The sequence below is a fragment of the Cydia fagiglandana genome, chromosome 12 (genome assembly GCF_963556715.1).
Source record: "Cydia fagiglandana chromosome 12, ilCydFagi1.1, whole genome shotgun sequence".
Taxonomy (NCBI): domain Eukaryota; kingdom Metazoa; phylum Arthropoda; class Insecta; order Lepidoptera; family Tortricidae; genus Cydia; species Cydia fagiglandana.
The window spans coordinates 4848435-4876370 of record NC_085943.1 but is presented as its reverse complement, the minus strand read 5'-3'; the positions used below and the strand labels follow the sequence as shown (position 1 = coordinate 4876370).

At 46.4% G+C, this 27936-nt stretch overlaps 1 protein-coding gene across 1 annotated transcript in view; it reads left to right on the top strand.

Annotated features, from left to right (window-relative positions):
- The window catches only part of LOC134669488 (ral GTPase-activating protein subunit beta), a 70789-nt gene that overhangs the window by 18838 nt on the left and 24015 nt on the right, over positions 1 to 27936 (top strand). The window contains exons 8-20 of the mRNA XM_063527075.1: positions 3024 to 3161; positions 4508 to 4603; positions 5376 to 5504; positions 6076 to 6153; positions 6599 to 6764; positions 10632 to 10841; positions 11211 to 11419; positions 14487 to 14564; positions 16795 to 16929; positions 22573 to 22794; positions 23844 to 23950; positions 24686 to 24851; positions 25440 to 25614. Of these exons, the coding sequence (XP_063383145.1) occupies positions 3024 to 3161; positions 4508 to 4603; positions 5376 to 5504; positions 6076 to 6153; positions 6599 to 6764; positions 10632 to 10841; positions 11211 to 11419; positions 14487 to 14564; positions 16795 to 16929; positions 22573 to 22794; positions 23844 to 23950; positions 24686 to 24851; positions 25440 to 25614 (1909 nt within the window). The remainder of the gene's footprint in view (positions 1 to 3023; positions 3162 to 4507; positions 4604 to 5375; positions 5505 to 6075; positions 6154 to 6598; positions 6765 to 10631; positions 10842 to 11210; positions 11420 to 14486; positions 14565 to 16794; positions 16930 to 22572; positions 22795 to 23843; positions 23951 to 24685; positions 24852 to 25439; positions 25615 to 27936) is intronic.

The following is a 27936-nucleotide window of genomic DNA, read 5'->3' as shown; positions in this document are numbered from 1 at the left end:
TGGTTACCAGTACAATTTGACATTGGGTTAACGATTTAACGAGTAGCCCCGGGTTAGTGGGATGGTGCAAGTGGCCCTAAGGGTTCCAATTTCAAAAACAAAACAATTGCTTCTGGGTCTTAGGAGGTTAACTATAAACCATGAAAAAGGATTGGTACTAAGCGTGGTAGCGCAGCGGTGTTCAAGGATTATAGTCACCATTAGAAACGCCAATAAGAAACATAATTTCTTTCGAGAGCAACATAACGGCAATTCTCTTGTATTCAATTTATTTGCTGTTCTGAGGCTTTGTGCGATTGTGTGAGTTGGGTTTGGGTGACGGGACGAGATTGTGTTATACACCGTGGTACTGTTGATTTTGATTTATTGTTTTGGGGATTCTTTTCTATTGTGTATTTCATTTCAGTTCTTACCGTGCCTGCGACAGCTATCACTCTGGTACAATTGAGTCGCTTAACTTCAAACTCGGGTAAATCCGTCTGTCAGATTATGCGATTTTGGTATTATCAAAAGGTAATAGGGAAGGGTTACATATCAGAATACCGAAAACCGATTTACCTAATGTTGAATTACCTATGCTTGATTCACCTATTTTTAAATTACCTATCGATCATTTTACCTAAACATTGACTGACCTAAGTTTATAATACCTAAGCTCAAATAACCTAATGGACGAAACTCCTAATGCACGATATACCTAATGCACGTTTTACCTACTGCACGTTTCACCTAAAGCTATTATACCTAATGCACGAATCACCTATAGCTGATATACCTAATGGACGATACACCTAAAGCTGATATACCTAATGAACGATGTACCTAAACTTGATTTACCTAATGGACGAAATACCTAAAACTGTTAAACCTATCGCACGAAATACCTAAAGTTGATATACTTCCTAAACGAATTACCTAATGTCGATATGCCTAATGCACGGAATACCTAAAGTCTATATACCTAGTACAGAATTCATATCATTTTGCCGAATGATCAAGTGGCAACTCCACCCAATAAATCGTATGATTTCCCAACCTTACAGTAGAAACTGTTTGTTTGGATAACAACTTACTTTTTAGGTACTAGAATGATTTTGTAAGTCTAATACAATTAATGTGTGTGTTAAATCTAATAAAATTAAAAATAATTATCAAAAACTTAATTTTTGTAAGTTAACATCATGACGATGAAATAAAAGTCGGTTTTGGCACTGTTTGGTCGCAGTTAACCTAACACGCTCCTCCTCGCTTTGCTCGTCGTCGCCCCTATCTCTACTCTGGCAAATGACTAGACCTTATATTATAATAAAAAATAGTAAGCCAATTGAATGATTTGGCTAAAAAATTTATACCAAATGTTGTACGTCCTAATAATATCCCACTAAACAATAATTAGGTATATTTTTTATTTTAGGTACATATTTCGTTCATTAAGTGCATCGACTTCAGGTATTTCGTGCATTAGGTGTATTGAATTTAGGTATTTCGTTCATTAGGTATGTTAACTTTCGGTAATTCGATCATTAGGTATACCGACTTTAGGTAATTCGTGCAGTAGGTATATTAACTTTAGGCAATTCGATTATTAGGTATACCGAGTTTAGGTATTCCGTGCATTAGGTATATCAACATTAGGTGTTTCGTGTATTAGGTATATTAGCTTTAGGTATTTCGAGTATTAGGTGTTTCAACTTTAGGTAAATCGAGCATAGGTATTCTGAGCTTAGGTAAACCAATTGTAGGTGAAACGTGCAATAGGTAATTCGTTCATTAGGTGTTATGAGCTTAGGTTAATTGATCATTAGGTATTTAAAAAAATAGGTGAAACGAGCATAGGTGATTCAACGTTAGGTAAATCGATTTTCGGTATTCTGATATGTAACCTAGGGAAGATATTTGCTGAGAGGGTCGAATGGATTTACCCGAGTTTGAAGTTAAGCGACACAATTTGTGTGACTGTGACAGCTGTCACAGTCACGCGTAGACAGTAATCTATCTATACTATTTTAATTACTTTGAAGCTGGATTTCTACTGGTTAGGTTAATCGCTACGGCTCAAAAAGCACAAAAAAAAGTTAAAGGCAGCACTGTAACAGTACCTATAGATTTAAAAGATGCTACTTATGCCCGTGTTTCTGTAATTTCATAAGGAATTTATATTGTGTGGAAATCATTTATGGTACAATACAATAGACAGGTAACGATAGAAAATAAAGTTCAACTAACAAATTTCTTTACGAAAATTTCACAACATACGGGGTACAACATTTAATGAACCAACATGGCGTTACTAAAATACTTTGAATCTGTTATATTTCATTATGCTATTCTAGTCATTCCTGTCCAGGTCTGAATAATCTGGCCGATCATTACGGCCACTTGCACCATTCATTAAACCGGGGTTAACCGGTTAAACTTGTAACCAGTACAATTCGACATTGGGTTAGCAGTTCAACCGGCCTACCCCGGGTTAGTGGAATGGTGAAAGTGGCGCTTAGTGTCAGTGGGTTAAGGGCCCCCCACATCTGGCGTCTTTCGAGCGTCGGTGTCTACAATTCTATGGCCGCTGCTCGTCGCAACGTCGACGCAACTGCGCAGCGACGTCATTTTCCATAGCGCTGAGTGGCGCTGACCAGACGCCGACGCTCGAGGGACGCTAGATGTGGGGTGGACCTAAAAGTTAAAACATGGCTAAAAGGCTTTCAGAAAATGTTAGTGACATGGTTGGGTAGCCTAAACTTTAAGGGTAAAATTGTATTTCTTTCATATAGTTCACCCTTGTTCCACAGAGTTTCGTTTTACCGAAGGGGGTTACTTTTATTGAAAATTATATTTAACAATTATAGTTTTTATCTGTTAACTTAAACTTAACCTATACGATTATTTCCAAATCTTAGAAATAAAACTTTTCAGCGAAGCAGAATTCTGTGAACCGAAACTTTCTGTGGCAAAATTAAGAGAAATTAATTCATGCACCCTCTTGAGTAGGGTATTTGTGAGGTATAGCCGGGTATTGGGTACAGGGCGGGGCTCGGAGCGGTGGTGGGAGGCGGGGGTCAGCGGCGCCGGCGCCGCGGAGGAGGGCGACACGCCCCCCGCGCACCGCCGCCTCGCCAAGTCCTACAGCGTGGCCGGCAAGGCCAGGGACAAGACCGAGAAAGGTATACACTGTTATAACTGTCGCAAATTAGGACACCGGCTTCCGAGGGAGCGCGACAGCAGGGTGGAGAGGTAACTGCTGTGGCCAGGCGATCATCACCATATCAGTAGAAAGACTTCCTTCCCTGGATATGCCAAGTAGGTAAATGAGCAGCTGGGCGGTCCATGTTAGGGGCCTTTACTGGCTGTCACTTAAGTTATAATTTTACAAGCTCCAGATTAGTAAATACTAAAGGGGCCCATTGATTAACAGTCCACCGGACGGTATCGGCGGACGGCGGACTGTTAATCAGTGGGCCCCTTTAGAACCAATCACTAGTTAAAATTAAAAGACGTCGCATCAGGTCGTCGTTGTCACATTAGGTAAGCGACAATCGTATCTAACGCCAGTTTAAACTTGTAAAATTATAAAATAGCACCTTCATTAATAAGGTAAGTGTTTGTTTTATTTAGTTTTGTTTTGCACAAACTGAGTTTAAAGTTTTCGTTGTGAACGTAGTGTGTTGTACATTGTTTGGTTTGCACATTCCGGGTTCACGTAGTTCATGGACTTTTGTTTTATTGTACAAATGTAAATTATATTAAAGTAAAACCCGCTTAATACGATCACGTTTAACACGAGATCCTACGTAAGTGTACCGGCTCGGTCGCGAAGGACCAGCGGTGCGTTTGGCGGGGCGTTCAGCGTTGCGTCGAGCGTCGTAAATACTTAACACATTCACTGCCCCCGACGCACATGTGCGTCCACCGTCATACAAGTTTGTTCCTAGGCCACGCCCCCTAGCAGTGAATGCGTTAAGCAGCGTGCATTGAGCTTCGCATTCTTTATATTTGTTTGGGCTCATTTAGACGGTGCGAGAACTTGCATGCGAGTTTCATTACATTGCGTAATTTCATCGGTTGGCTGAATTGATGTAACCTCAATGGTCCGCAATGTAACTAAAATCGTACACAAGTTCGCCGTTAAATGAGCCATAAAATGAACGCCCCGCTAGACTCCCCGCTCATCGCCGTCGCTCGAGCACTCAATTTGCACCCCTACACTGCCGGCCCAGCCAAGGTTACAATCGCTATCGCTTCGACAACGAAAAGCATTATGTCTCTCTATCACTCTTCCATATAAGTGTGACAGTGACAGTTGCGTTTCGATCGCTACGGAGCGTAAGCGATTGGCATCTTGGCTACGCGGCCTGGTCTCTGCTACTTGCTACTTTCCTCCTTAAGACTCTTCCTGAGGTTTTTTTTCTATTTTTCTTCGGAATCTTCCTAAGCGGGTTTTACTGTAGTAACTACAGTGTAGTTAGATTGTATTCTAACGGTTGTTATTGTGTAACTAACTTGTGCGTAGGTACTCCACGGTCATCTCTAATCGGACTGACGGGGGGAGGCAGCAGGCCTGCTAGTGTGGCGCCTACTACTCCACCTAATTCTATCGTCTCGCAAGGTATGTTACCCTGGTCCGTTGCTCTCAAAATTGTATACGTGTTTCTATGACTTGCACTAAGTCTAAAGCTAGCGTAACTAGATGAGAAAGATAAACACACTTTCAGGGCTTTCATCTAATTTTTAATGTCAGTCACTGAACACATCCATTAGTCAACCTGCCGGCGTATTACGGATGGTTTTAGCCACGTGATAGAATAACTGTCACATTTTAACACCGCGGGATAGAAAGTGACGGACATCGTTTTATCACGCTGTCACGTAGACAAGTACGACCATCATATCCGTACTGGAATGAAATAACACAATGGCGGCTTAACCATATTGTGTACATTCTTTATCTCGTTTCGCTGGTATTGCTTTAGTTTATGAATACAAATTTCTATGCAAAAGATCAAATTTCTCTGCAATTGACTGTCTGCCCGATCCGAACTTTAAGATACGTCAATTGATAGATCTAGAAACGATATGGATTAAATGTATCAGTGTTTAAAGTGACGTTTTTGGTTGAAGAAACTTAGAAACGTCACATTTGACACTGACATATCTAATCCATATCTTTTCTAGATCTATTAATTGACGTATCCTTAAGTTTGAATTGGGCCGTCAATCTTAAACGTTGTGATTATAAAAACAAAATGTAAAAAATGACTTAAAATTTTTTAACCAATAAAGCCTTAACGACCGTGAAAAGAGTCGCGGAAATGGCAAAGAGGGCAGGGATCGCAAACAATTTCTCCACACCAAAGATAACAACGGTGACTTTTTTTCAGTGTGTGATTCTGAGAAGCCGCCCCTGACTCCACTGCGTCCGAAAGTGAACTCCATCTTCCATTTGTTCGGCGAGTGGCTGTTCGAAGCGGCACTCATCGGGACCACGCCTTCCTACAACAACGACCAACGTAATTCGTTCATTCATTATAAATATGTTGCAACAATGTTCAGTACTTACCTTCTCCTAGTGGCACTTTTTGTCAAAGCTTCTACGTTGCAATACAAACATAGAATAGAATTCCTTATTGCGAAACCATGGTACATTTAGTTATTACAGTAAAAGGTTGTGAGAACACATGGCACCCTGTTAGAGCATTGCAAACAAATCTTACATTTAGAACTTTGCCTAATTATAAATTTAATTAAAACATTTTCTTAACTTATTTCTACTGACAATTAAATAGTTGTACCTACATTATTATTACATAACTCGTTTTCTAATAAAAGTAGTACAGTATTATTTCTCATCGTAGTTTCACGGAAACTTACGAACGTGTCTTGCTATTTCAGTCAGTCTTGGTACAAAAAGTACTGACATTGACTGAGCTAGCATACCAAATACGAACGTTTCCGAGGAAATACGATGGAAAACAAGAATGCATACATCTGTAAATCAAGGTCTAAAGGACGGACTATTATGCTATTGCAATTATAGAGTTCTATCCGGAGAAATATTTAAAAAAAAATGTTTGTCTTCAGAACGAGCCGACGGCACTCCGCCGCCGCCATCTTTGTCGGATGCCACGAGCAAACTGAATATGGCAGCTTACCAACCAGGTAAAGTACATAAATAGGCCCCAAAAATAACACAAAATTAACACATTGCGGGTGACTTTTTTAAACAAAACTGTACAAAAAATACCGGCCATGGACCAATAAAAAAAAAGTTTCCCCCAATGTAACTGCTCTTAGGGCCTTCTTTACTTAACCGCCTAAGGATGGTATTCCGTGTGTCCAATATCTTGGTCTAATTTGTGTCTCACATTTTGCTTAATGAAAGAATGAGATGCAACGCACATTGGACAAAGAAATTGGAGGTGGAATACTATCTTAAGGGAACATCTCTCAGCGGTGCCAAACTTTTTTTCTCAGAACAATATCAAGCTCGATTGCGCCTCCATTCTTAAAAAATCTAGTTTACAGATTGACTGGCTTCAATTCCAAAAGTACCAGGAACATATAGCGAAAAGGAATAATTCTAACCATACCTATCCTTTTGTAGGTCGCGCCGAAGCCCTAGGTGCCTTATGTCGCGTACTTTGCTCCAAGCAGTGTCGTGAAGAGGTTTCAGCTCAGTACCTAGCCCGTTGCTACGCCGCCATTCACCGCGGGCTGAGAGACCCGCCTACTGCGCCCGCTGTCGTACTTAATGCGCCTGATATATTCAGGTAAACTAGTTTAAACCTTAATGCACAAGCCATAGAGTCGCGGTTTATGTGAACTGTCATGTAGCTACGCCGCCATTCACTGCGGGCTGCGAGACCCATCTACTACGCCCGCTGTCGTACTCAATGCGCCTGATATGTTCAGGTAAACAAGTTTAAACCTTAATGCACAAGCCATAGAGTCGCGGTTTATGTGAACTGTCATGTAGCTACGCCGCCATTCACTGCGGGCTGCGAGACCCATCTACTACGCCCGCTGTCGTACTCAATGCGCCTGATATGTTCAGGTAAACAAGTTTAAACCTTAATGCACAAGCCATAGACTCGCGGTTTATGTGAACTGTCATGTAGCTACGCCGCCATTCACCGCGGGCTGCGAGACCCACCTACTGCGCCCGCTGTCGTACTCAATGCGCCTGATATATTCAGGTAAACTAGTTTGAACCTTAATGCCCAAGCCATAGAGTCGCGGTTTATGTGAACTGTCATGTAGCTACGCCGCCATTCACCGCGGGCTGCGAGACCCACCTACTGCGCCCGCTGTCGTACTCAATGCGCCTGATATATTCAGGTAAACTAGTTTGAACCTTAATGCGCAAGTCATAGAGTCGCGGTTTATGTGAACTGTCATGTAGCTACGCCGCCATTCACCGCGGGCTGCGAGACCCACCTACTGCGCCCGCTGTCGTACTCAATGCGCCTGATATATTCAGGTAAACTAGTTTGAACCTTAATGCACAAGCCATAGAGTCGCGGGTTATGTGAACTGTCATGTAGCTACGCCGCCATTCACCGCGGGCTGAGAGACCCACCCACTGCGCCCGCTGTCGTCCTCAATGCGCCTGAAATATTCAGGTAAACTAGTTTGAACCTTAATGCACAAGCCATAGAGTCGCGGTTTATGTGAACTGTCATGTTGCTACGCCGCCATTCACTGCGGGCTGCGAGACCCACCTACTGCGCCCGCTGTCGTACTCAATGCGCCTGATATATTCAGGTAAACTAGTTTGAACCTTAATGCACAAGCCATAGAGTCGCGGGTTATGTGAACTGTCATGTAGCTACGCCGCCATTCACCGCGGGCTGAGAGACCCACCCACTGCGCCCGCTGTCGTCCTCAATGCGCCTGAAATATTCAGGTAAACTAGTTTGAACCTTAATGCACAAGCCATAGAGTCGCGGTTTATGTGAACTGTCATGTTGCTACGCCGCCATTCACTGCGGGCTGCGAGACCCACCTACTGCGCCCGCTGTCGTACTCAATGCGCCTGATATATTCAGGTAAACTAGTTTGAACCTTAATGCACAAGCCATAGAGTCGCGGTTTATGTGAACTGTCATGTTGCTGCGCCGCCATTCACCGCGGGCTGAGAGACCCACCTACTGCGCCCGCTGTCGTACTTAATGCGCCTGATATATTCAGGTAAACTAGTTTAAACCTTAATGCACAAGCCATAGAGTCGCGGTTTATGTGAACTGTCATGTTGCTGCGCCGCCATTCACCGCGGGCTGCGAGACCCACCCACTGCGCCCGCTGTCGTACTCAATGCGCCTGATATATTCAGGTAAACTAGTTTGAACCTTAATGCACAAGCCATAGAGTCGCGGTTTATGTGAACTGTCATGTTGCTGCGCCGCCATTCACCGCGGGCTGAGAGACCCACCCACTGCGCCCGCTGTCGTACTCAATGCGCCTGATATATTCAGGTAAACTAGTTTGAACCTTAATGCACAAGCCATAGAGTCGCGGTTTATGTGAACTGTCATGTTGCTGCGCCGCCATTCACCGCGGGCTGAGAGACCCACCCACTGCGCCCGCTGTCGTACTCAATGCGCCTGATATATTCAGGTAAACTAGTTTGAACCTTAATGCGCAAGCCATAGAGTCGCGGTTTATGTGAACTGTCATGTTGCTACGCCGCCATTCGGCGCGGGCTGAGAGACCCACCTACTGCGCCCGCTGTCGTACTCAATGCGCCTGATATATTCAGGTAAACTAGTTTGAACCTTAATGCACAAGCCATAGAGTCGCGGGTTATGTGGTAGCTACATGACAGTTCAAACTGTCATGTAGCTACGCCGCCATTCACCGCGGGCTGAGAGACCCACCCACTGCGCCCGCTGTCGTACTCAATGCGCCTGATATATTCAGGTAAACTAGTTTGAACCTTAATACACAAGCCATAGAGTCGCGGTTTATGTGAACTGTCATGTAGCTACGCCGCCATTCACCGCGGGCTGAGAGACCCACCCACTGCGCCCGCTGTCGTCCTCAATGCGCCTGAAATATTCAGGTAAACTAGTTTGAACCTTAATGCACAAGCCATAGAGTCGCGGTTTATGTGAACTGTCATGTTGCTACGCCGCCATTCACTGCGGGCTGCGAGACCCACCTACTGCGCCCGCTGTCGTACTCAATGCGCCTGATATATTCAGGTAAACTAGTTTGAACCTTAATGCACAAGCCATAGAGTCGCGGTTTATGTGAACTGTCATGTTGCTGCGCCGCCATTCACCGCGGGCTGAGAGACCCACCTACTGCGCCCGCTGTCGTACTTAATGCGCCTGATATATTCAGGTAAACTAGTTTAAACCTTAATGCACAAGCCATAGAGTCGCGGTTTATGTGAACTGTCATGTTGCTGCGCCGCCATTCACCGCGGGCTGCGAGACCCACCCACTGCGCCCGCTGTCGTACTCAATGCGCCTGATATATTCAGGTAAACTAGTTTGAACCTTAATGCACAAGCCATAGAGTCGCGGTTTATGTGAACTGTCATGTTGCTGCGCCGCCATTCACCGCGGGCTGAGAGACCCACCCACTGCGCCCGCTGTCGTACTCAATGCGCCTGATATATTCAGGTAAGCTAGGTTGAACCTTAATGCGCAAGCCATAGAGTCGCGGTTTATGTGAACTGTCATGTTGCTGCGCCGCCATTCACCGCGGGCTGAGAGACCCACCCACTGCGCCCGCTGTCGTACTCAATGCGCCTGATATATTCAGGTAAGCTAGGTTGAACCTTAATGCGCAAGCCATAGAGTCGCGGTTTATGTGAACTGTCATGTTGCTGCGCCGCCATTCACCGCGGGCTGAGAGACCCACCCACTGCGCCCGCTGTCGTACTCAATGCGCCTGATATATTCAGGTAAGCTAGGTTGAACCTTAATGCGCAAGCCATAGAGTCGCGGTTTATGTGAACTGTCATGTTGCTGCGCCGCCATTCACCGCGGGCTGAGAGACCCACCCACTGCGCCCGCTGTCGTACTCAATGCGCCTGATATATTCAGGTAAGCTAGGTTGAACCTTAATGCGCAAGCCATAGAGTCGCGGTTTATGTGAACTGTCATGTTGCTGCGCCGCCATTCACCGCGGGCTGAGAGACCCACCCACTGCGCCCGCTGTCGTACTCAATGCGCCTGATATATTCAGGTAAACTAGGTTGAACCTTAATGCGCAAGCCATAGAGTCGCGGTTTATGTGAACTGTCATGTTGCTACGCCGCCATTCGGCGTGGGCTGAGGGACCTACTGCGCCTACTCAACGTGCCTCATATATTCAGGTAAACAAGTTTGAATCTTAATGCTTGACAGATAGATTCTCATTTTTGGTGAAACCGCTAATTCCACTGTATTGATAAATGAGTTTGAGGGCCTACTGCGAAAAACGTAAATCGAAGTTTCGTTATTTGCAACTCTATCGCTCTTGCGTATTCGAGCGATATGGAGGCAGGTAAAGAAATTTAGATTTTCGTTTTTCGCGGCAGGGCCTCTGAATCATTAACAATTCAAATTGTATTTAACTTTCGTTCTTATTTCGTAAACCTGGTATAAAGTCTTTATTCGTAAAGTAACTTCACATTTAACTTACAGATTGGACCTAGACGGCGTATTGGTACTAGTTCCTGACTTCATCACAGCACTTGAGCACATCCTAACAGAGCGAGAGCCCAGACTGGAATGCGGTTCCATAGACAAGAGAGAACTGCGCAAGGCGGCCATCAGTGCGTTGTTGTCTCTGGTCGCTTTCCCGCACCATTATAAGGGGCTGCCGGTTCCGGAGTTCCCCGGATGCAATGAGTAGTAAGTGAAACTCTTATACACAGTTATGTTATCCTGGTATCCGTCTCGCTGGTTACGACTGTAAAATATGAGAAATCCATAGACAAATTAGATTGACTTGTGCAAAAAATTACTTGCAGAATAAATTTACGAATTTTCAGTTCTGAGAGCTGCTCAAAGCGAACTTAAGCGCACGTTTTGTCACAGGTCATCTACATAGCGCTTTTGGTTTCGAAGTTCCGAGGGACAAAGATATGTTTCCATTTGTCACCTTATTACAAAGGAGCAAGGTGCTAAACTGTAATTTACAGCGTGTAAACATTATGTTGGACGTTGACTGTACAATTCTGGACCATATCACCACCAACTACAACTCACTTTCCCTTGCAGCGCCGGCATGACACTAGGCGACTACGCCCGCGGCAAGATCTCCCTCATCTGCGTGACGGCAGTCCAAGTTGAGACCTCAGACGCACTAGCAGTACCTTTGCTAAGTGCTTTGTACCTGTGTGTGAGGCATAACGCGCAAGTATCGACGGCGAGCAAGGCGCATAGCGCGCCGCCTGGCTCGACTATGTCGCATAGCACGGATTACAAAGGTAAGGTTACCTAATGTGTTATGCGGTCCTGGTATTTTTGACGATATTATTCTATAAAATAAACGAAATACCTTGTCAAATGAAAATTGCGATACATAGCCGTTTCAATTGCCGACGGTATTATATGAGAATTTAAACTTTAATACCATCTAGAGAAAATATGATTTTCTTTTTGAGTTTGACACTATTTTATTATCTTATGAAGAAAAATATTTTACATATATCCAGTACACATGCTGTTTTAATTTGCTATTACATTAAATCTTATCAACCAGCCACGATCAGTCTTGTTGTAAATATATGAAGAGCTACCTACCTTAGCTACACCTACACGCTATATTATCATCATACATTTTTCTGCTACTTACACCTCAAGCCACTCTTCAAATCCAATTAAACGTTGAGAAAGAGAGATTTTTGCTTCTAAGAAAACTGCAATATTCTACCATTGTTTACTCGCCGTTCGCTTTAAGTTGGCCTTTACCTCTCTCCCTCCGCGCCGCAACTCAGGCCCGCTTAGTACTGTGACTTGACTTTGACGTCATTATGCAACCGCCATCGTGAAGTGAACGGGTAGTATTTAACAATGTTTTTAGCCAGTTGTTGAGTTACAAATTATACCTATTATGAAAAATAACGTGAATGGAATGGAAACCCATAAAAATCATAAACATTTAATTCTTATAATTATTTATACCTTGCTCCGAAAAGTAGATTGAGTTACTTTAGCGTTTCTCCCCAACCCTGCAAGATGCAACTGACATTTGTAGCATAGTTGGGTAGAGTAGCCCTGGCTAAAAGCTAAAAACACACTGCTGATCCGAGGAAACCGACAGATTGTAAATTTGATTGTCCTTTATCTTGATAAAACACCGGAATATGTTACAATCCCTGTTTTGAACTTGTTAATTATACGAAATGAAACGTTTTATTAAACATGGAATGCTTAATATATCGACATCATTTATTTGATCTTATCAAATATTTTAGTTTATTTATCTCAATATACAATTTTCATACAGGTAAAATATACATACATTTCAGCTTGAACTACTTGTCGTATGATGATCGTTTTTAGGGTTCCGTATCCAAAGGGTAAAACGGGACCCTATTACTAAGACTTCGCTGTCCGTCCGTCCGTCCGTCCGTCCGTCTGTCACCAGGCTGTATCTCACGAACCGTGATTTCTGTTGCCGCTTTAACAACAAATACTAAAAACAGAATAAAATAAAGATTTAAGTGGGGCTCCCATACAGGAAACGTGATTTTTGACCAAGTTAAGCAACGTCGGGCGTGGTCAGTACTTGGATGGGTGACCGTTTTCTTTGTGCATTTTTTCCCGTTTTTTTTTGCTTTATGGTACGAAACCCTTCGTGCGCGAGTCCGACTCGCACTTGCCCGGATTTTTAGAATAATAATAAGAATTAGAATAGAACATCAAAATATAAAATAAAATAAAATTAGTACATAACAAATCAAAACAATGCAAATAGAAATAAATTAAAAAACGTCAAAATGTCACAATAGTAAAATATTTAAAAATAAAACAATGTCAATAGAAAAATTAAATCAGTTTCAGTACTACAAAGTACAGATCATAGAAAATGATGTCAATAAGAAAATAAAAAAATAAATTAAAAATAAAAATAACATAATAAAAACAATTTATTAAATATATCTAGTACCTACTGTATAGTACGCATCAATGTCCACTAACTAATTATGTTCAATATTTATTTAATTATTTTAAGCTGTTAAATTCAAGCTGTCATTTCATTTCAGAAAGTTGCATTACTAGAAGACCTTTTTTAGGCTTCCGTAGCCGAAATGGCCAAAATGAAAACCTTAAGCTCTGTTTTCATAAGATAGCGGTGCCGTCATATAGCGGCCGTCTCCATACAAAATAATACGGCCAAATATGAATGTCGTAGTATTTTGTATGGAGACGGCCGCTATATGACGGCACCGCTATCTTAGGAAACCCGAGCTTTATAGTTTCATCATATCCGTCTGTCCGTATGTCACAGGTATTTTTAAAACGACGGCATTTAACTATTGTGACAAAAAAATGTTACTAAAATAGTTAGTAATAGCAGAGATATATATAAGATATAAATAAGATAAATAAAGTCTAAGAAAAAAACGTGCCTCGGATGTCAAGCAAAAGTCACTGTCGAATAGATGGCGCCATACACCTTTGGCCTATTGTCGTTTAGATGGCGTTGGCGACACCGTTTGATATTTAACAATTTTAACACGTATCAGTGAAAGAACATGGGTCATTGTGGAACAATAAAAATTAATAATCATATATCCGTAAACATATTTTAATTCATTTATACATTTTCAATTTTATTTTAAGTTTTAATCGTGTGTCGATAGATGGCAGTAAATGTACCGTGACTACAAAATTTACTTTGACAGGACCCCTCTATACTATCTATTCTTTTTGGTAATAGCAAAGAGAATAAAGCTATAGAGAAGGATTGTCAAAGTAAATTCTGTAGCCACTGTAAATTTACTGCCATCTTTCGACAGAACATAAAACTGTTAGGACGCCATTTGTTTTTGATCCTTATTCTTTCACTGATACGAGTATGTGTTAACTTATTAAATATTGATATTCACGCCATCTACTCGACTATAGGCCAAAGTTATGGTTCCATGTTTTCGAGCGATGGCGCCACAACCTTCAGCCTATGCTCGAGTAGATATTAATATTTAAAAAGTTAACACATATCAGTTAAAGAATAAGGATCAAAGTCAAATGGCGTTCAAACAGTGTTAATCTTCTGTCGAAAGATGGCAGTAAATGAACTGTAACTACATAATTTACCATGACAGTAACTCTCTACATCAAATCCTCTTTGGTTATTACGAAACAAAATCATTAGCTTTGTCTTGCTAATAAGCCATTGGCAGACAAAAATTTAGTTTTAAGAAGTTTGATCCCTTTTCACGAAAAGAAGAAGAAACTTTGTCTGTAACCGTCCGGATTCCTCGGATCAGTTTATCCCATTTATGTTACGTTACCACCATTGTGTTGTCATGCCGTTCACTCCGCTAGCGCGCTCCGACGGCGGCGCGGCGGAGCCCTCTCTGGACGACCTCGTCACCGACCTGGACCCGGCGTCGCCGCTTTTCGGTAAACTCTTATATTATTCTTCAAACTCGAAGCGTAGGATGACAGGTGTCATCTCCATTATTTATAACCTAAACTGAAAATCGTAGTTCAAGACCAACAAAAATAAGACAAGTTTGCCACTTTTTAGTTGTGCGTCTTGTATTTATGTCACCATCATCTCAGCCATAAGACGTCCACTGCTGAACATAGGCCTCCCCCTTGGATCTCCATACGTGCCGGTTGGAAGCATCCAGCGTCTTCCGGCGACCTTAACAAGGTCGTCTGTCCATCTTGTGGGTGGACGTCCTACGCTGCGCTTGCTAGTCCGTGGTCTCCACTCGAGCACTTTTCGAGTATTTATGTAAAATTATGTAAATAATTAAAATACTTTTTTAAATCGTAGGAGTAAAATTACCAATAAATAAATTATCTTAGCGTGTTTATTTATAAAAAAGGAACAAACAATTTATTGCAGTAGCAACATTGTCTTACTTTTTTTGGTCTTGAACTAAGATTTTCAGCATAACAATGCTTAATCTCGGCAAATTTCTTTGAAATGACTGCTGTCATCCTACCCATCGAGTTTGAAAAATACTATTAGCCACCCCACCCCACACTACCGTATCATGAGCATCGGCGTCTAGTCAACTCTATGGCTGCTGCTCGACGCAACGTTGGCGCAACTGCGTAGCGGCGTCATTTAGGACGCCACTGGACGCCAACGCTCAAAAGATGTTAGTGTCGGGTGGCCCTTTACACTGCATGTGTTAAGAGCCATGTTCGATTATACAGATAAGCTTGCTATTCTCTAAACACGCTAATGTATACGTATAGTGAGAATTATTGTAACCAAAATATTGACACGTGAAGTAAATGGCTATGTATGGTTTTATTAAGGCAGTTGGACTGTCAAATGTTAGCGCATGTCTGACAACTTACCCCCTTATTCATAAACGTTTACTAAAGTTGACAAGCCGATGATAATTGTTTGTCCCTTTCCGACGTGTTGGTATGATGGAAAGGGACAATCGATTATTATCGGCTTGTCAACTTTAGTGAACGTTTATGAATAGGGGTTAGTATTTACAGTAATTTCCGCGAAACAGTTACTTCAAGTGTCAAAACAACAACAGTTGGCTCTAATTTACGCGCCGTATTTTTTTTTGCGTAAACTATGAACAAATAATACCTAATTTCCATTAACAGATTATATAGACTTCGTTTAGTATTATTTTCATTTGTTTAGCAAATGAAAATAATACATCATATTATCAATATCTGTATAATCAAACGATGATCGTAAATTAACGAACTTCTCTTGACAAGTTCCGTGAACATTACATTTTGTGTACATATATTTTTTGTTGTTACCATTGCTTGCTTGTTATCGATTTAAGAAATGTCTTTTAATAGAAAAATGCTTTTAAAAAATCAGTAACTATTACTTATGAAAGCAGAAGCATATAAATGATCATTTTGTGTATATTTTTTGTTGTTACCATTGCTTGCTTGTTATTGATTTAAGAAATGACTATCTTCTAAGTTATACTGCATATTTTATTCGGTTAGAATGATTGAAATGCCGTGTGTTCACGTATGCAAAAGTTTGAATGCAATTTGGTGTTTCTTGAGTGCATATTTCGAATTTATTTAGAACCTGCATACAATATTTTGAGGATGATGACATTTTCACGTAGTTGTTATCATAACCTTACCTAGTCTGACTAAATGTTACACAATTAAATGTATAATTACGGTTAGTAAAAATTATTTGAAACGCATGTACCTTTTACAGATAAATAATCCCGCCGTAATTAAGGTACCTGCGCCTAAGAAGGCCCATCGATATTTTTTAAATTGAACTTGCAGTTTTGTCTATGGGTAGTAGCGAAATCGAACCCTTTCACACTTGTAAGAGTATGAAATTTTGAAACTAGGCAAGATTAAGAACCGGGCCTTTTTACGCTAAGGTGTATTACATGACATGGTGTTTTCTGTGTGATAGTTATCAACTCCCACAGATAAGACATCCTCCAGACTGAGCATAGTAGCGCTACCCCCTCTGCCACAAATACACGGTAGTTTTACTTTATTTTCGAGTCAAAGTGTCTTTGTGTGACGTCCGTGTCTTTGAACGAACCAAATCGGCACGGGACTCGCTCACCTCGTCTAGAGGATTCCTAGTCTATACCAACTCCTGATGCTTATACTATACATACCTAACTATAGTCGATTGTTATCGGAACGTCAGGTGCGGCACTGGTGGTGCGTGCCACGTACTTAGTGTGCCACCGCCTAATCTCCTCGTGGAAGGGAGACCTGCAGGTGTCGCTGGCCGCGTTGGAACTGCTCTCTGGCCTGGCTAAGCTTCACTCTGCTAAACCAGGTATGTTCTGTACAAGACAATAAGGTGTCTTAGTTATTGATAGTGGATTTTAATACTTGTACAAATTGAAATCAATTATTTCAATTCGGTGGAGATCCAGTTTTGATCCATCCTCCGTGACGTTAGAGTGTAATAAAATACTGAGGCGAGCTCATGTTCCACACGGTTTTCCCATCTCTATAACTAACGGCCTTCGCAAACACCGAGTTTCCGAGAACTGCCAACAGGCCCGCGCGCGCCCCTCGAGTCGAGCGGCCGCGCCAACCAGTTCGAGCCAGACACTTCTAGCGCACGGTCACGTCACTCGTCCTTACGTTTGCCGCTCTCGCGAGTTCCGTATGACTGCCTAACCGACGCGTGTGATATTGTTATTATCGTATCGTACTCTGTATCGTGTTGTGATTTGTGATCAATAAATAATTATAAACTTATTCGTGGGTTTCCGTTATAAGTACTAACCGTTCTCAAAGGAACCCACAGTGGTGACCCCGAACATGGGAGGTTTAAATAACAATGAAAATGACTCCGAGGCTGCCGCCGCCGCTGCCGCGGCCGGTGCCGCTGCCGCGGCCGGTGCCGCCGCCGCTGCCGCCGTCGCAGCCGCCGCCGGTGGTGCCGCCGCCGCCCCTACCGGTGGTAACGCTGTGAATACTCACCTTGGCACTGGTGCTACCGGTGCTCCACTGCTTCCCGCCCACGCCGCCGTCCACGCTGCCGCTGCGGCCGCCCATCCGACATCGCCGCTAGTGCCGCTGCAGCCGCCATCTGGTTATGGTTATGAGGTAAGCCGTGTTGGGATTAGAGTTCCTCCTTTTTACCCCGATCACCCCACTGTATGGTTCGGTATAATAGAGGCTCAGTTTCACGTAAACAATATTACCAGAGAATTAACAAAATTTTATTACGCAATAGCCCAATTGGACCCCAAAACCGCCACAGAGGCGGAAGAAATAATTACGAACCCTATACCAAACTCAAAAATACACTAATAGCTCGATTCTCGGAATCCAGTGAAGAGAAAATTCATAGACTTTTAGAAAAAGAGGAAATAGGGAGCCGCAAACCTTCCTCTTTCCTACGACACTTGAAGTCTTTAGCTAAAGGAGCAGGATCAGATCAAATGATCAAAACCATTTGGATAAGCAGGCTACCTACACATATCCAAGGAAATTTAATTTCCCAGCCCTCAACAATGTAATTGGACGACCTTGGCGATTTAGCCGACAAATTGTATGGCATAACGCCGAATAACCACCACCATCTGGTGCAACAAGTCAATTCGCCGATGCAGTCACAATGCAATTGTAACAACGCAAACTCTGCATGCGCCGTTACATACAATCAGAGTTCCGCAAGCGCTTTACCTTCTAACCACAACCAACCTTTTGATATGCAAAATATGCAGATGCAAATCAATGAGCTTACACGAATGGTTGCTGCCCTCGGTCAAACACAACGAAACTCTGATCGTTCGTACTCGCGCAATAGGAGCAGATCCAGGTCCCGCGCCCGCTACGCTAGCAACGACTTATGTTGGTACCATACCAATTTTGGTGCCAATGCACGCAGGTGCGAGCAGCCGTGTAAATTTGTTAAGGAAAACCAGCAGTAGGGTTGCTAGCGGCGGTAAGTAACCCTACCAACTTACCAAAAATTTACTCTAACCGCCTTTATATCATGGACCGGACAACCAAGAAAGATTATCTTGTAGATACAGGCTCAGATGTGTGCGTCTACCCGTATAAATTAATTGAACGGCGGCGCCCTACATCTACATACGAACTTTATGCTGCAAATCTTACGCCGATAAAAACATATGGAGTAATGACAATCAACCTCAACATCGGACTTCGACGCGACTACACCTGGTCATTTATTGTCGCTGATGTCGGCAGACCTATCATTGGAGCTGATCTCCTCGCACATTACGGTCTCCTCGTCGACCTTAAGAAGAGATGTTTAGTAGATTCTACAACTGGCATGAGTACTCCAGGTAGGCCTGTCATTATTGATGACTCCCCATCCGTCAAGGTCATCTCAGGTACAACAATTTATCATCAGCTTTTAGCTAAATTCCCATCTGTAACGAAACCGACCTGTAACATCAACAACTTTAAACATAATATCCAGCACCACATCAAAACCACTCCAGGTCCTCCATCCGCCTGTAGAGCTAGACGTCTTCCGCCTGAAAAGTTAGAAGTCGCTAAAAAGAAGTTCGATGAGCTACTCCAGCAAGGTATCATAAGACCCAGTGACAGTCCTTGGGCATCTCCACTCCATATGGTGGCCAAGAAGTCGGGAGGGTGGCGCCCTTGTGGCGACTACAGAGCACTCAACGCCCGCACTCTACCGGACCGCTACCCACTCCGTCATATTGAAGACTTTGGTATGTCTCTTGAAGGTTCCACCATCTTCAGCAAAGTAGACCTGGTCAATGCATTTTACCACCTACCTGTACACGAAGAAGATATCCAGAAGACAGCAGTAATCACACCATTTGGCCTCTTCGAGTTCCTTAAAATGCCGTTCGGTCTTCGGAACGCCGCGCAGACCTTCCAGCGCTTCATAGACGAGATCACCAGAGACCTACCATTCACCTTTCCATACCTTGATGACATATTAGTAGCCTCCGCTGATGACTCCCAACACCTGGAACATCTCAAAGCCCTTTTTCAGAAGCTCGAAGAATATGGAGTCATTATAAACACTGTAAATGTTTATTTGGCCAAACTCAAATTGATTTTTTGGGATACAAAGTATCAGCTTCTGGCATAGAACCTCCTTCATCAATGATTGAAGCCATTCAACAATACCCGAAGCCAGCAACGGTTAAATCACTTCGCAGATTTTTAGGAGTACTGAACTTCTACCGGCGTTTCATCAAAAATGCTGCTAAAACACAAGCACCTCTCAATAATCTACTCAAAGATGGCGTCAAAGGCAATGAACCTGTACACTGGTCTTCTGAGGCTGATAATGCATTCGAATTATGTAGACAAAGTCTCGCACACGCCACTAGACTTACACATCCAAAACAAAACAGCGAGCTTTCTCTTTACACGGATGCATCAGATACTGCCACAGGGGCTGCCCTTCATCAAAAAGGAAACCACGGCTGGGAACCGATTGCGTTTTTCTCAAAAAAACTGACCTCAGCCCAAACCAAGTATAGCGCATATGATAAAGAACTGCTCGCTGTCTACCAAGCCATTCATCACTTCAGGCATTGGTTAGAAGGAAGACATTTCACTATCTTCACTGACCACCGCCCATTGATATTTGCGTTTCAACAAAAACCGGAAAAGTGCAGTCCTCGTCAGTTCCGCCACTTAGAATTCATCAGCCAGTTTACAACGGATATCAAGCACATCAGTGGCAATGACAACATCGTCGCTGACGCTCTGTCAAGAGTCGAAGCCATCAGTCAACCAGTAGGTTATCAAGAACTTGCTGCTGCTCAAGCTTCGGACAGAGAGCTACAACAGCTTCTTAACGATAACCAGACAAGCCTTTTAATCAAGAAGATCGTATTCCCTGATACGAACACACCAATATTTTGCGACACTTCTACTACCGTGGCTAGGCCGTACATTCCAACAACACTCCGACGACAGGTGTTCGATTCGCTGCACAACTTAGCACACCCTGGAGTTAAAGTGACAACAAAGCTAATCACCGACAGATATGCGTGGCCCGGAATCAGGAAAGACTGCACTAATTGGTCACGTTCTTGCCTCGCTTGCCAAGCATCCAAGATCAACCGCCATATTACGGCCGCACCCGGATCATTCGCACCACCGAACACCAGATTCGAACACATACACGTCGATTTAGTTGGACCCTTGCCCTATTCCCGGGAATACAGATACCTTCTTACAGTAGTGGATCGATTTTCAAGACTGCCAGAAGCTTATCCTCTAAAAAACATGGAAGCAGAAACTGTTGCACAAAAGTTATTCTCTGGTTGGATATCTCGCTATGGCGTACCACTTCGCATAACTACAGACCAAGGCAGACAATTTCAATCAGAACTGTTTTCATCTCTGTCTCGAATATGTGGTTTCCAACATATTCATACCACTCCGTATCACCCAATCGCAAATGGTTTGGTCGAGCGTCTTCACCGGCAACTTAAAGCAGCCCTAAGATGCCATAACAACCCATCATGGACAGATGATTTACCAGTTGTCATGATGGGCCTCCGAGCAGCCTACAAAGAAGATATAGACGCTACTCCAGCCGAAATGGTTTTCGGCCAGAATATCAGACTGCCTGGAGAATTTGTATCACCTGCAACATCCATGGTTCAACCTCAGTCAACATTCGCATCCTCACTCAAATCAGCATTTAATCGATTAGCACCAACTAAAACATCCTCTCACGCAAAAACATCAATCTTCGTTTACAAGGAGCTAGCTTCAGCTACACATGTATATGTCAGACGATTTAACAAGACAGGCCTACAGAATCCGTACGAAGGACCTTTTAGAATCACTGACAGACAAGAAAAAACCCTCACCATTACCGTCAACGGCTTGCCTCGCGTAGTTTCCATCAACAACGTAAAGCCAGCTTTCATCGACACGTATCATACTAGTCCAACTCATACCCCTGATCGACCTGTTCCTATACCTATCAATGAACCAGCTCCTACTTCGCCACCACCTGCACCTGCCACGAAACAGCGAAGTCCCACTACGACCAGGACAGGTAGAACTGTGAGATTTCCTGATAAACTAGATCTATAAATAAGATACCTTTTCTCTGGGGGGGGAGTACTGAGGCGAGCTCATGTTCCACACGGTTTTCCCATCTCTATAACTAACGGCCTTCGCAAACACCGAGTTTCCGAGAACTGCCAACAGGCCCGCGCGCGCCCCTCGAGTCGAGCGGCCGCGCCAACCAGTTCGAGCCAGACACTTCTAGCGCACGGTCACGTCACTCGTCCTTACGTTTGCCGCTCTCGCGAGTTCCGTATGACTGCCTAACCGACGCGTGTGATATTGTTATTATCGTATCGTACTCTGTATCGTGTTGTGATTTGTGATCAATAAATAATTATAAACTTATTCGTGGGTTTCCGTTATAAGTACTAACCGTTCTCAAAGGAACCCACAATACTACCTAAGTAAAACTAATGCCCAGACTTTTTAAATTTATATAAAAAAACATGATAAAGGAAAAGTAGTCTTACATAATATAAGAAAATACATATTGTGTGAAATATAAAGTGTTTTCTATATTTTCACGCTCACTAGATTTTGTAATAGGTAAGTGATGAACTGTTTGGTCAATAAAAGTTTTAAATTATACAAAAATTCTAAAGCGACGAATTCTTTTAAATATATTAGCCGCTTTAACATCTGATAAATTTTGTAATACTTTTCGTAACAAAACTTCCGTGAGACACGGACATATTAAATCGTTGTGGAGCGAAACATGTCCAGCAATCAACGACTTTATATACGTGTGTGACCCGGTTTTTATAATTAATATTTCTCGTGTCTTAGGATTGGTTGCACTAATCCGTCTACCATTTTATTGTATGTGAAATTTCTTTTTTTTTCTGCTGAGTGGCGATGGTGCAACTGGTACTTAGTGTTCCTTTGACTGACTAAACATAATATATTTTGACAATAGAAGCGATAGAGCGCAAGCGCGCCGTCCGCTGGATCTGCGACTACATCAGCATCCAATGCAGCCGCCCCCCTCCCGCGCACTCGCGCGACCTGCACTCGTGCGTGGTGGCCGCGTACTCCTGCCTGGCCTCCTGGCTGTGCCCCGCGCTGCTGGCCGACCCGGACTGCCTGGCCGCGCTCATGGAGGTGGTGGAGCTCGGTATCTCGGGCACCAAGAGCCAGGGTGAGTACTGTCTACTACACCGGTGTACCGCCTTCACACTCGCGCGACCTGCACTCGTGCGTGGTGGCCGCGTACTCCTGCCTGGCCTCCTGGCTGTGCCCCGCGCTGCTGGCCGACCCGGACTGCCTGGCCGCGCTCATGGAGGTGGTGGAGCTGGGCATCTCGGGCACCAAGAGCCAGGGTGAGTACTGTCTACTACACCGGTGTACCGCCTTCACACTCGCGCGACCTGCACTGCGTGGTGGCCGCGTACTCCTGCCTGGCCTCCTGGCTGTGCCCCGCGCTGCTGACCGACCCGGATTGCCTGGCCGCGCTCATGGAGGTGGTGGAGCTCGGCATCTCGGGCACCAAGAGCCAGGGTGAGTACTGTCTACTGCACCGGTGTACCGCCTTCACACTCGCGCGTACTGCACTCGTGCGTGGTGGCCGCGTACTCCTGTCTGGCCTCCTGGCTGTGCCCCGCGCTGCTGGCCGACCCGGACTGCCTGGCCGCGCTCATGGAGGTGGTGGAGCTCGGTATCTCGGGCACCAAGAGCCAGGGTGAGTACTGTCTACTACACCGGTGTACCGCCTTCACACTCGCGCGACCTGCACTGCGTGGTGGCCGCGTACTCCTGCCTGGCCTCCTGGCTGTGCCCCGCGCTGCTGGCCGACCCGGACTGCCTGGCCGCGCTCATGGAGGTGGTGGAGCTCGGCATCTCGGGCACCAAGAGCCAGGGTGAGTACTGTCTACTGCACCGGTGTGCCGCCTTCACACTCGCGCGACCTGCACTCGTGCATGGTGGCCGCGTACTCCTGCCTGGCCTCCTGGCTGTGCCCCGCGCTGCTGGCCGACCCGGACTGCCTGGCCGCGCTCATGGAGATGGTGGAGCTCGGCATCTCGGGCACCAAGAGCCAGGGTGAGTACTGTCTACTGCACTAGACCGTCAAAGTGTTAGGTCAGCTGGCATAATCACTTCTACAAAGCACGCACGAGTCATAGCAGGTTATCATCGGCAACTTCGCGACAGTTTACTGGAATATTACCTAATTCCTAAATATAATTTCAGGTAAATCAGGCGAGCAACCAAAAATGAAAGATGAAAAGGAACTAAAGCCTGTATCTATGAGAGTGCGCGACGCAGCCGAATCCTTACTGATGCTCATTTTGGAACAGGTGAGGTGAACTGTCGAAGTTTTAAGAGGGCGTAGAGGAGGGTAAATTTTCAGATTCTGTCAAATTACCATTTCACACACAAACGCAGCTCAATCACACTATCTCAATTTACTGGGATAGGTCAGTGACCCCTAATGTTTTTTTAAAGGTGCTGTTTTGAGTTTAGTGTTAACTACTGACCTCCTTTGAGGAATTCAAACTGTCAAAGCTTTCCTTTGTGAGAAGACAGAGAAAAAACTCTTTTTATATGTAGCTTTCCTTGTTTGTTCATGTCATGTCATAGGTATGTGACGCATTAGGTAATTAATTATTTTCGTTGTTGACTTTTGTATTAAGATAGGTATGATTTGTGATTTAATTAAATATCACTTAATCTTTAGGATAAAAATTTCGTAATGATCGATCGTGACATTTGGCGCCATCTATGATATTGGTTAATGATTTTTATTTTTTTTTATTGAATTGAAAATAATTATAAGGCCTTCGAGATGGGAGGGCATGACCAATATGACCATGCTAATGTCATATTCCTATAAGTTCACTACTGACTACAGGCGTTTTTCGTGGCAAAGCGAAGTACAGTCAGTAATATGTGTCTGTTCATGACAATTCGAAGATTCTCTCTCCGTGACGGAGAGGTACATGGACAGGGCATGATTTGATGTGTGCAATTATCAATGGCATTCTTTTTTATCGCTTTATTTTCCAAGATAAAGAGCCACGGTGTTTTTTTAGGTGGGATCGGAATCTCCGGGCACCGGTTGGTGTCGATTGGACGAGCGATGGTTATCAGCTTTAGGACACGGCCGCCTGCGACATTATGTCGCCGACGGCAATATTCTGCTGTCGCTGTTGGAAGAACCGCTCGCGAACAGCCAGGAACCGCAACCTACGCTTATTGGTAAGTGACTGGGTGTTCACGACCACACTATGTTGCCGACGTCAATTTTTTTCACATCATATTGATATGTAAATTTTATATCTGCCACTTTTCGTAGCGACAAATTGGTTTTTACCACACCAGGTCGGAACTTTGCACTTTAAAAACTGATAGTAAAGTTGCATTTTATTCACAGGTGAGGCAAAGTAATCAAGTGCAAAGTTTGAGTTGTTATTTTATGTTTGCTGTAGACTTGACTTTTAAATGAAGACTTTGGATAATAAATATTTAATAACATTTATTCGGATTTGATTTTGTTTGATATTTTACATTTAATGTTTGCTTCGGGTGGTGTGGTGAAAAATTTTGTGTTTCACTCGGGGGCAAATTTTGTTTATCCCTCGTGCTTCGAAACCCTCGCAACGCTCGCGGTTTAATTTTGGAATCTTTCGCTCGCTCGGGTATCAATATTAGCACGAGCGGTTAAACAACAACCTTGCCCCCTTGTAAAACAAATAACTATTTTCAGATTAGTAATTTTACTGCCAGGAAAGTCCTTATTAAAATTTCCCTGAATGTGAATTGTCTATATTTGGTATTGATCACCAGTGATCATCCGCTGCGGCTGGGGCCGCTTCGCGTGGTCGTTGAGCAACCGCGGCGCGCCGCGCTCGGGCTTGCGCGGCGGCGCGGCGTGCGCGCGCCCCGTCGACATCACGGAGCCGCCGCCCCGCGCCCCGCCCGTCTGCCGCCCGCTGCCGCCAGCGCCGCCGCCCTGCGCCGTGTGAGTATACCAGGCCACTCGGTAGTGATCATACGTCGACATCACGGAGCCGCCGCCCCGCGCCCCGCCCGTCTGCCGCCCGCTGCCGCCCGCGCCGCCGCCCTGCGCCGTGTGAGTATACCAGGCCACTCGGTAGTGATCATACGTCGACATCACGGAGCCGCCGCCCCGCGCCCCGCCCGTCTGCCGCCCGCTGCCGCCAGCGCCGCCGCCCTGCGCCGTGTGAGTATACCAGGCCACTCGGTAGTGATCATACGTCGACATCACGGAGCCGCCGCCCCGCGCCCCGCCCGTCTGCCGCCCGCTGCCGCCCGCGCCGCCGCCCTGCGCCGTGTGAGTATACCAGGCCACTCGGTAGTGATCATACGTCGACATCACGGAGCCGCCGCCCCGCGCCCCGCCCGTCTGCCGCCCGCTGCCGCCCGCGCCGCCGCCCTGCGCCGTGTGAGTATACCAGGCCACTCGGTAGTGATCATACGTCGACATCACGGAGCCGCCGCCCCGCGCCCCGCCCGTCTGCCGCCCGCTGCCGCCCGCGCCGCCGCCCTGCGCCGTGTGAGTATACCAGGCCACTCGGTAGTGATCATACGTCGACATCACGGAGCCGCCGCCCCGCGCCCCGCCCGTCTGCCGCCCGCTGCCGCCCGCGCCGCCGCCCTGCGCCGTGTGAGTATACCAGGCCACTCGGTAGTGATCATACGTCGACATCACGGAGCCGCCGCCCCGCGCCCCGCCCGTCTGCCGCCCGCTGCCGCCCGCGCCGCCGCCCTGCGCCGTGTGAGTATACCAGGCCACTCGGTAGTGATCATACGTCGACATCACGGAGCCGCCGCCCCGCGCCCCGCCCGTCTGCCGCCCGCTGCCGCCCGCGCCGCCGCCCTGCGCCGTGTGAGTATACCAGGCCACTCGGTAGTGATCATACGTCGACATCACGGAGCCGCCGCCCCGCGCCCCGCCCGTCTGCCGCCCGCTGCCGCCCGCGCCGCCGCCCTGCGCCGTGTGAGTATACCAGGCCACTCGGTAGTGATCATACGTCGACATCACGGAGCCGCCGCCCCGCGCCCCGCCCGTCTGCCGCCCGCTGCCGCCCGCGCCGCCGCCCTGCGCCGTGTGAGTATACCAGGCCACTCGGTAGTGATCATACGTCGACATCACGGAGCCGCCGCCCCGCGCCCCGCCCGTCTGCCGCCCGCTGCCGCCCGCGCCGCCGCCCTGCGCCGTGTGAGTATACCAGGCCACTCGGTAGTGATCATACGTCGACATCACGGAGCCGCCGCCCCGCGCCCCGCCCGTCTGCCGCCCGCTGCCGCCCGCGCCGCCGCCCTGCGCCGTGTGAGTATACCAGGCCACTCGGTAGTGATCATACGTCGACATCACGGAGCCGCCGCCCCGCGCCCCGCCCGTCTGCCGCCCGCTGCCGCCCGCGCCGCCGCCCTGCGCCGTGTGAGTATACCAGGCCACTCGGTAGTGATCATACGTCGACATCACGGAGCCGCCGCCCCGCGCCCCGCCCGTCTGCCGCCCGCTGCCGCCCGCGCCGCCGCCCTGCGCCGTGTGAGTATACCAGGCCACTCGGTAGTGATCATACGTCGACATCACGGAGCCGCCGCCCCGCGCCCCGCCCGTCTGCCGCCCGCTGCCGCCCGCGCCGCCGCCCTGCGCCGTGTGAGTATACCAGGCCACTCGGTAGTGATCATACGTCGACATCACGGAGCCGCCGCCCCGCGCCCCGCCCGTCTGCCGCCCGCTGCCGCCAGCGCCGCCGCCCTGCGCCGTGTGAGTATACCAGGCCACTCGGTAGTGATCATACGTCGACATCACGGAGCCGCCGCCCCGCGCCCCGCCCGTCTGCCGCCCGCTGCCGCCCGCGCCGCCGCCCTGCGCCGTGTGAGTATACCAGGCCACTCGGTAGTGATCATACGTCGACATCACGGAGCCGCCGCCCCGCGCCCCGCCCGTCTGCCGCCCGCTGCCGCCCGCGCCGCCGCCCTGCGCCGTGTGAGTATACCAGGCCACTCGGTAGTGATCATACGTCGACATCACGGAGCCGCCGCCCCGCGCCCCGCCCGTCTGCCGCCCGCTGCCGCCAGCGCCGCCGCCCTGCGCCGTGTGAGTATACCAGGCCACTCGGTAGTGATCATACGTCGACATCACGGAGCCGCCGCCCCGCGCCCCGCCCGTCTGCCGCCCGCTGCCGCCAGCGCCGCCGCCCTGCGCCGTGTGAGTATACCAGGCCACTCGGTAGTGATCATACGTCGACATCACGGAGCCGCCGCCCCGCGCCCCGCCCGTCTGTATTTATAGTGGACCTCTTTACAGAGT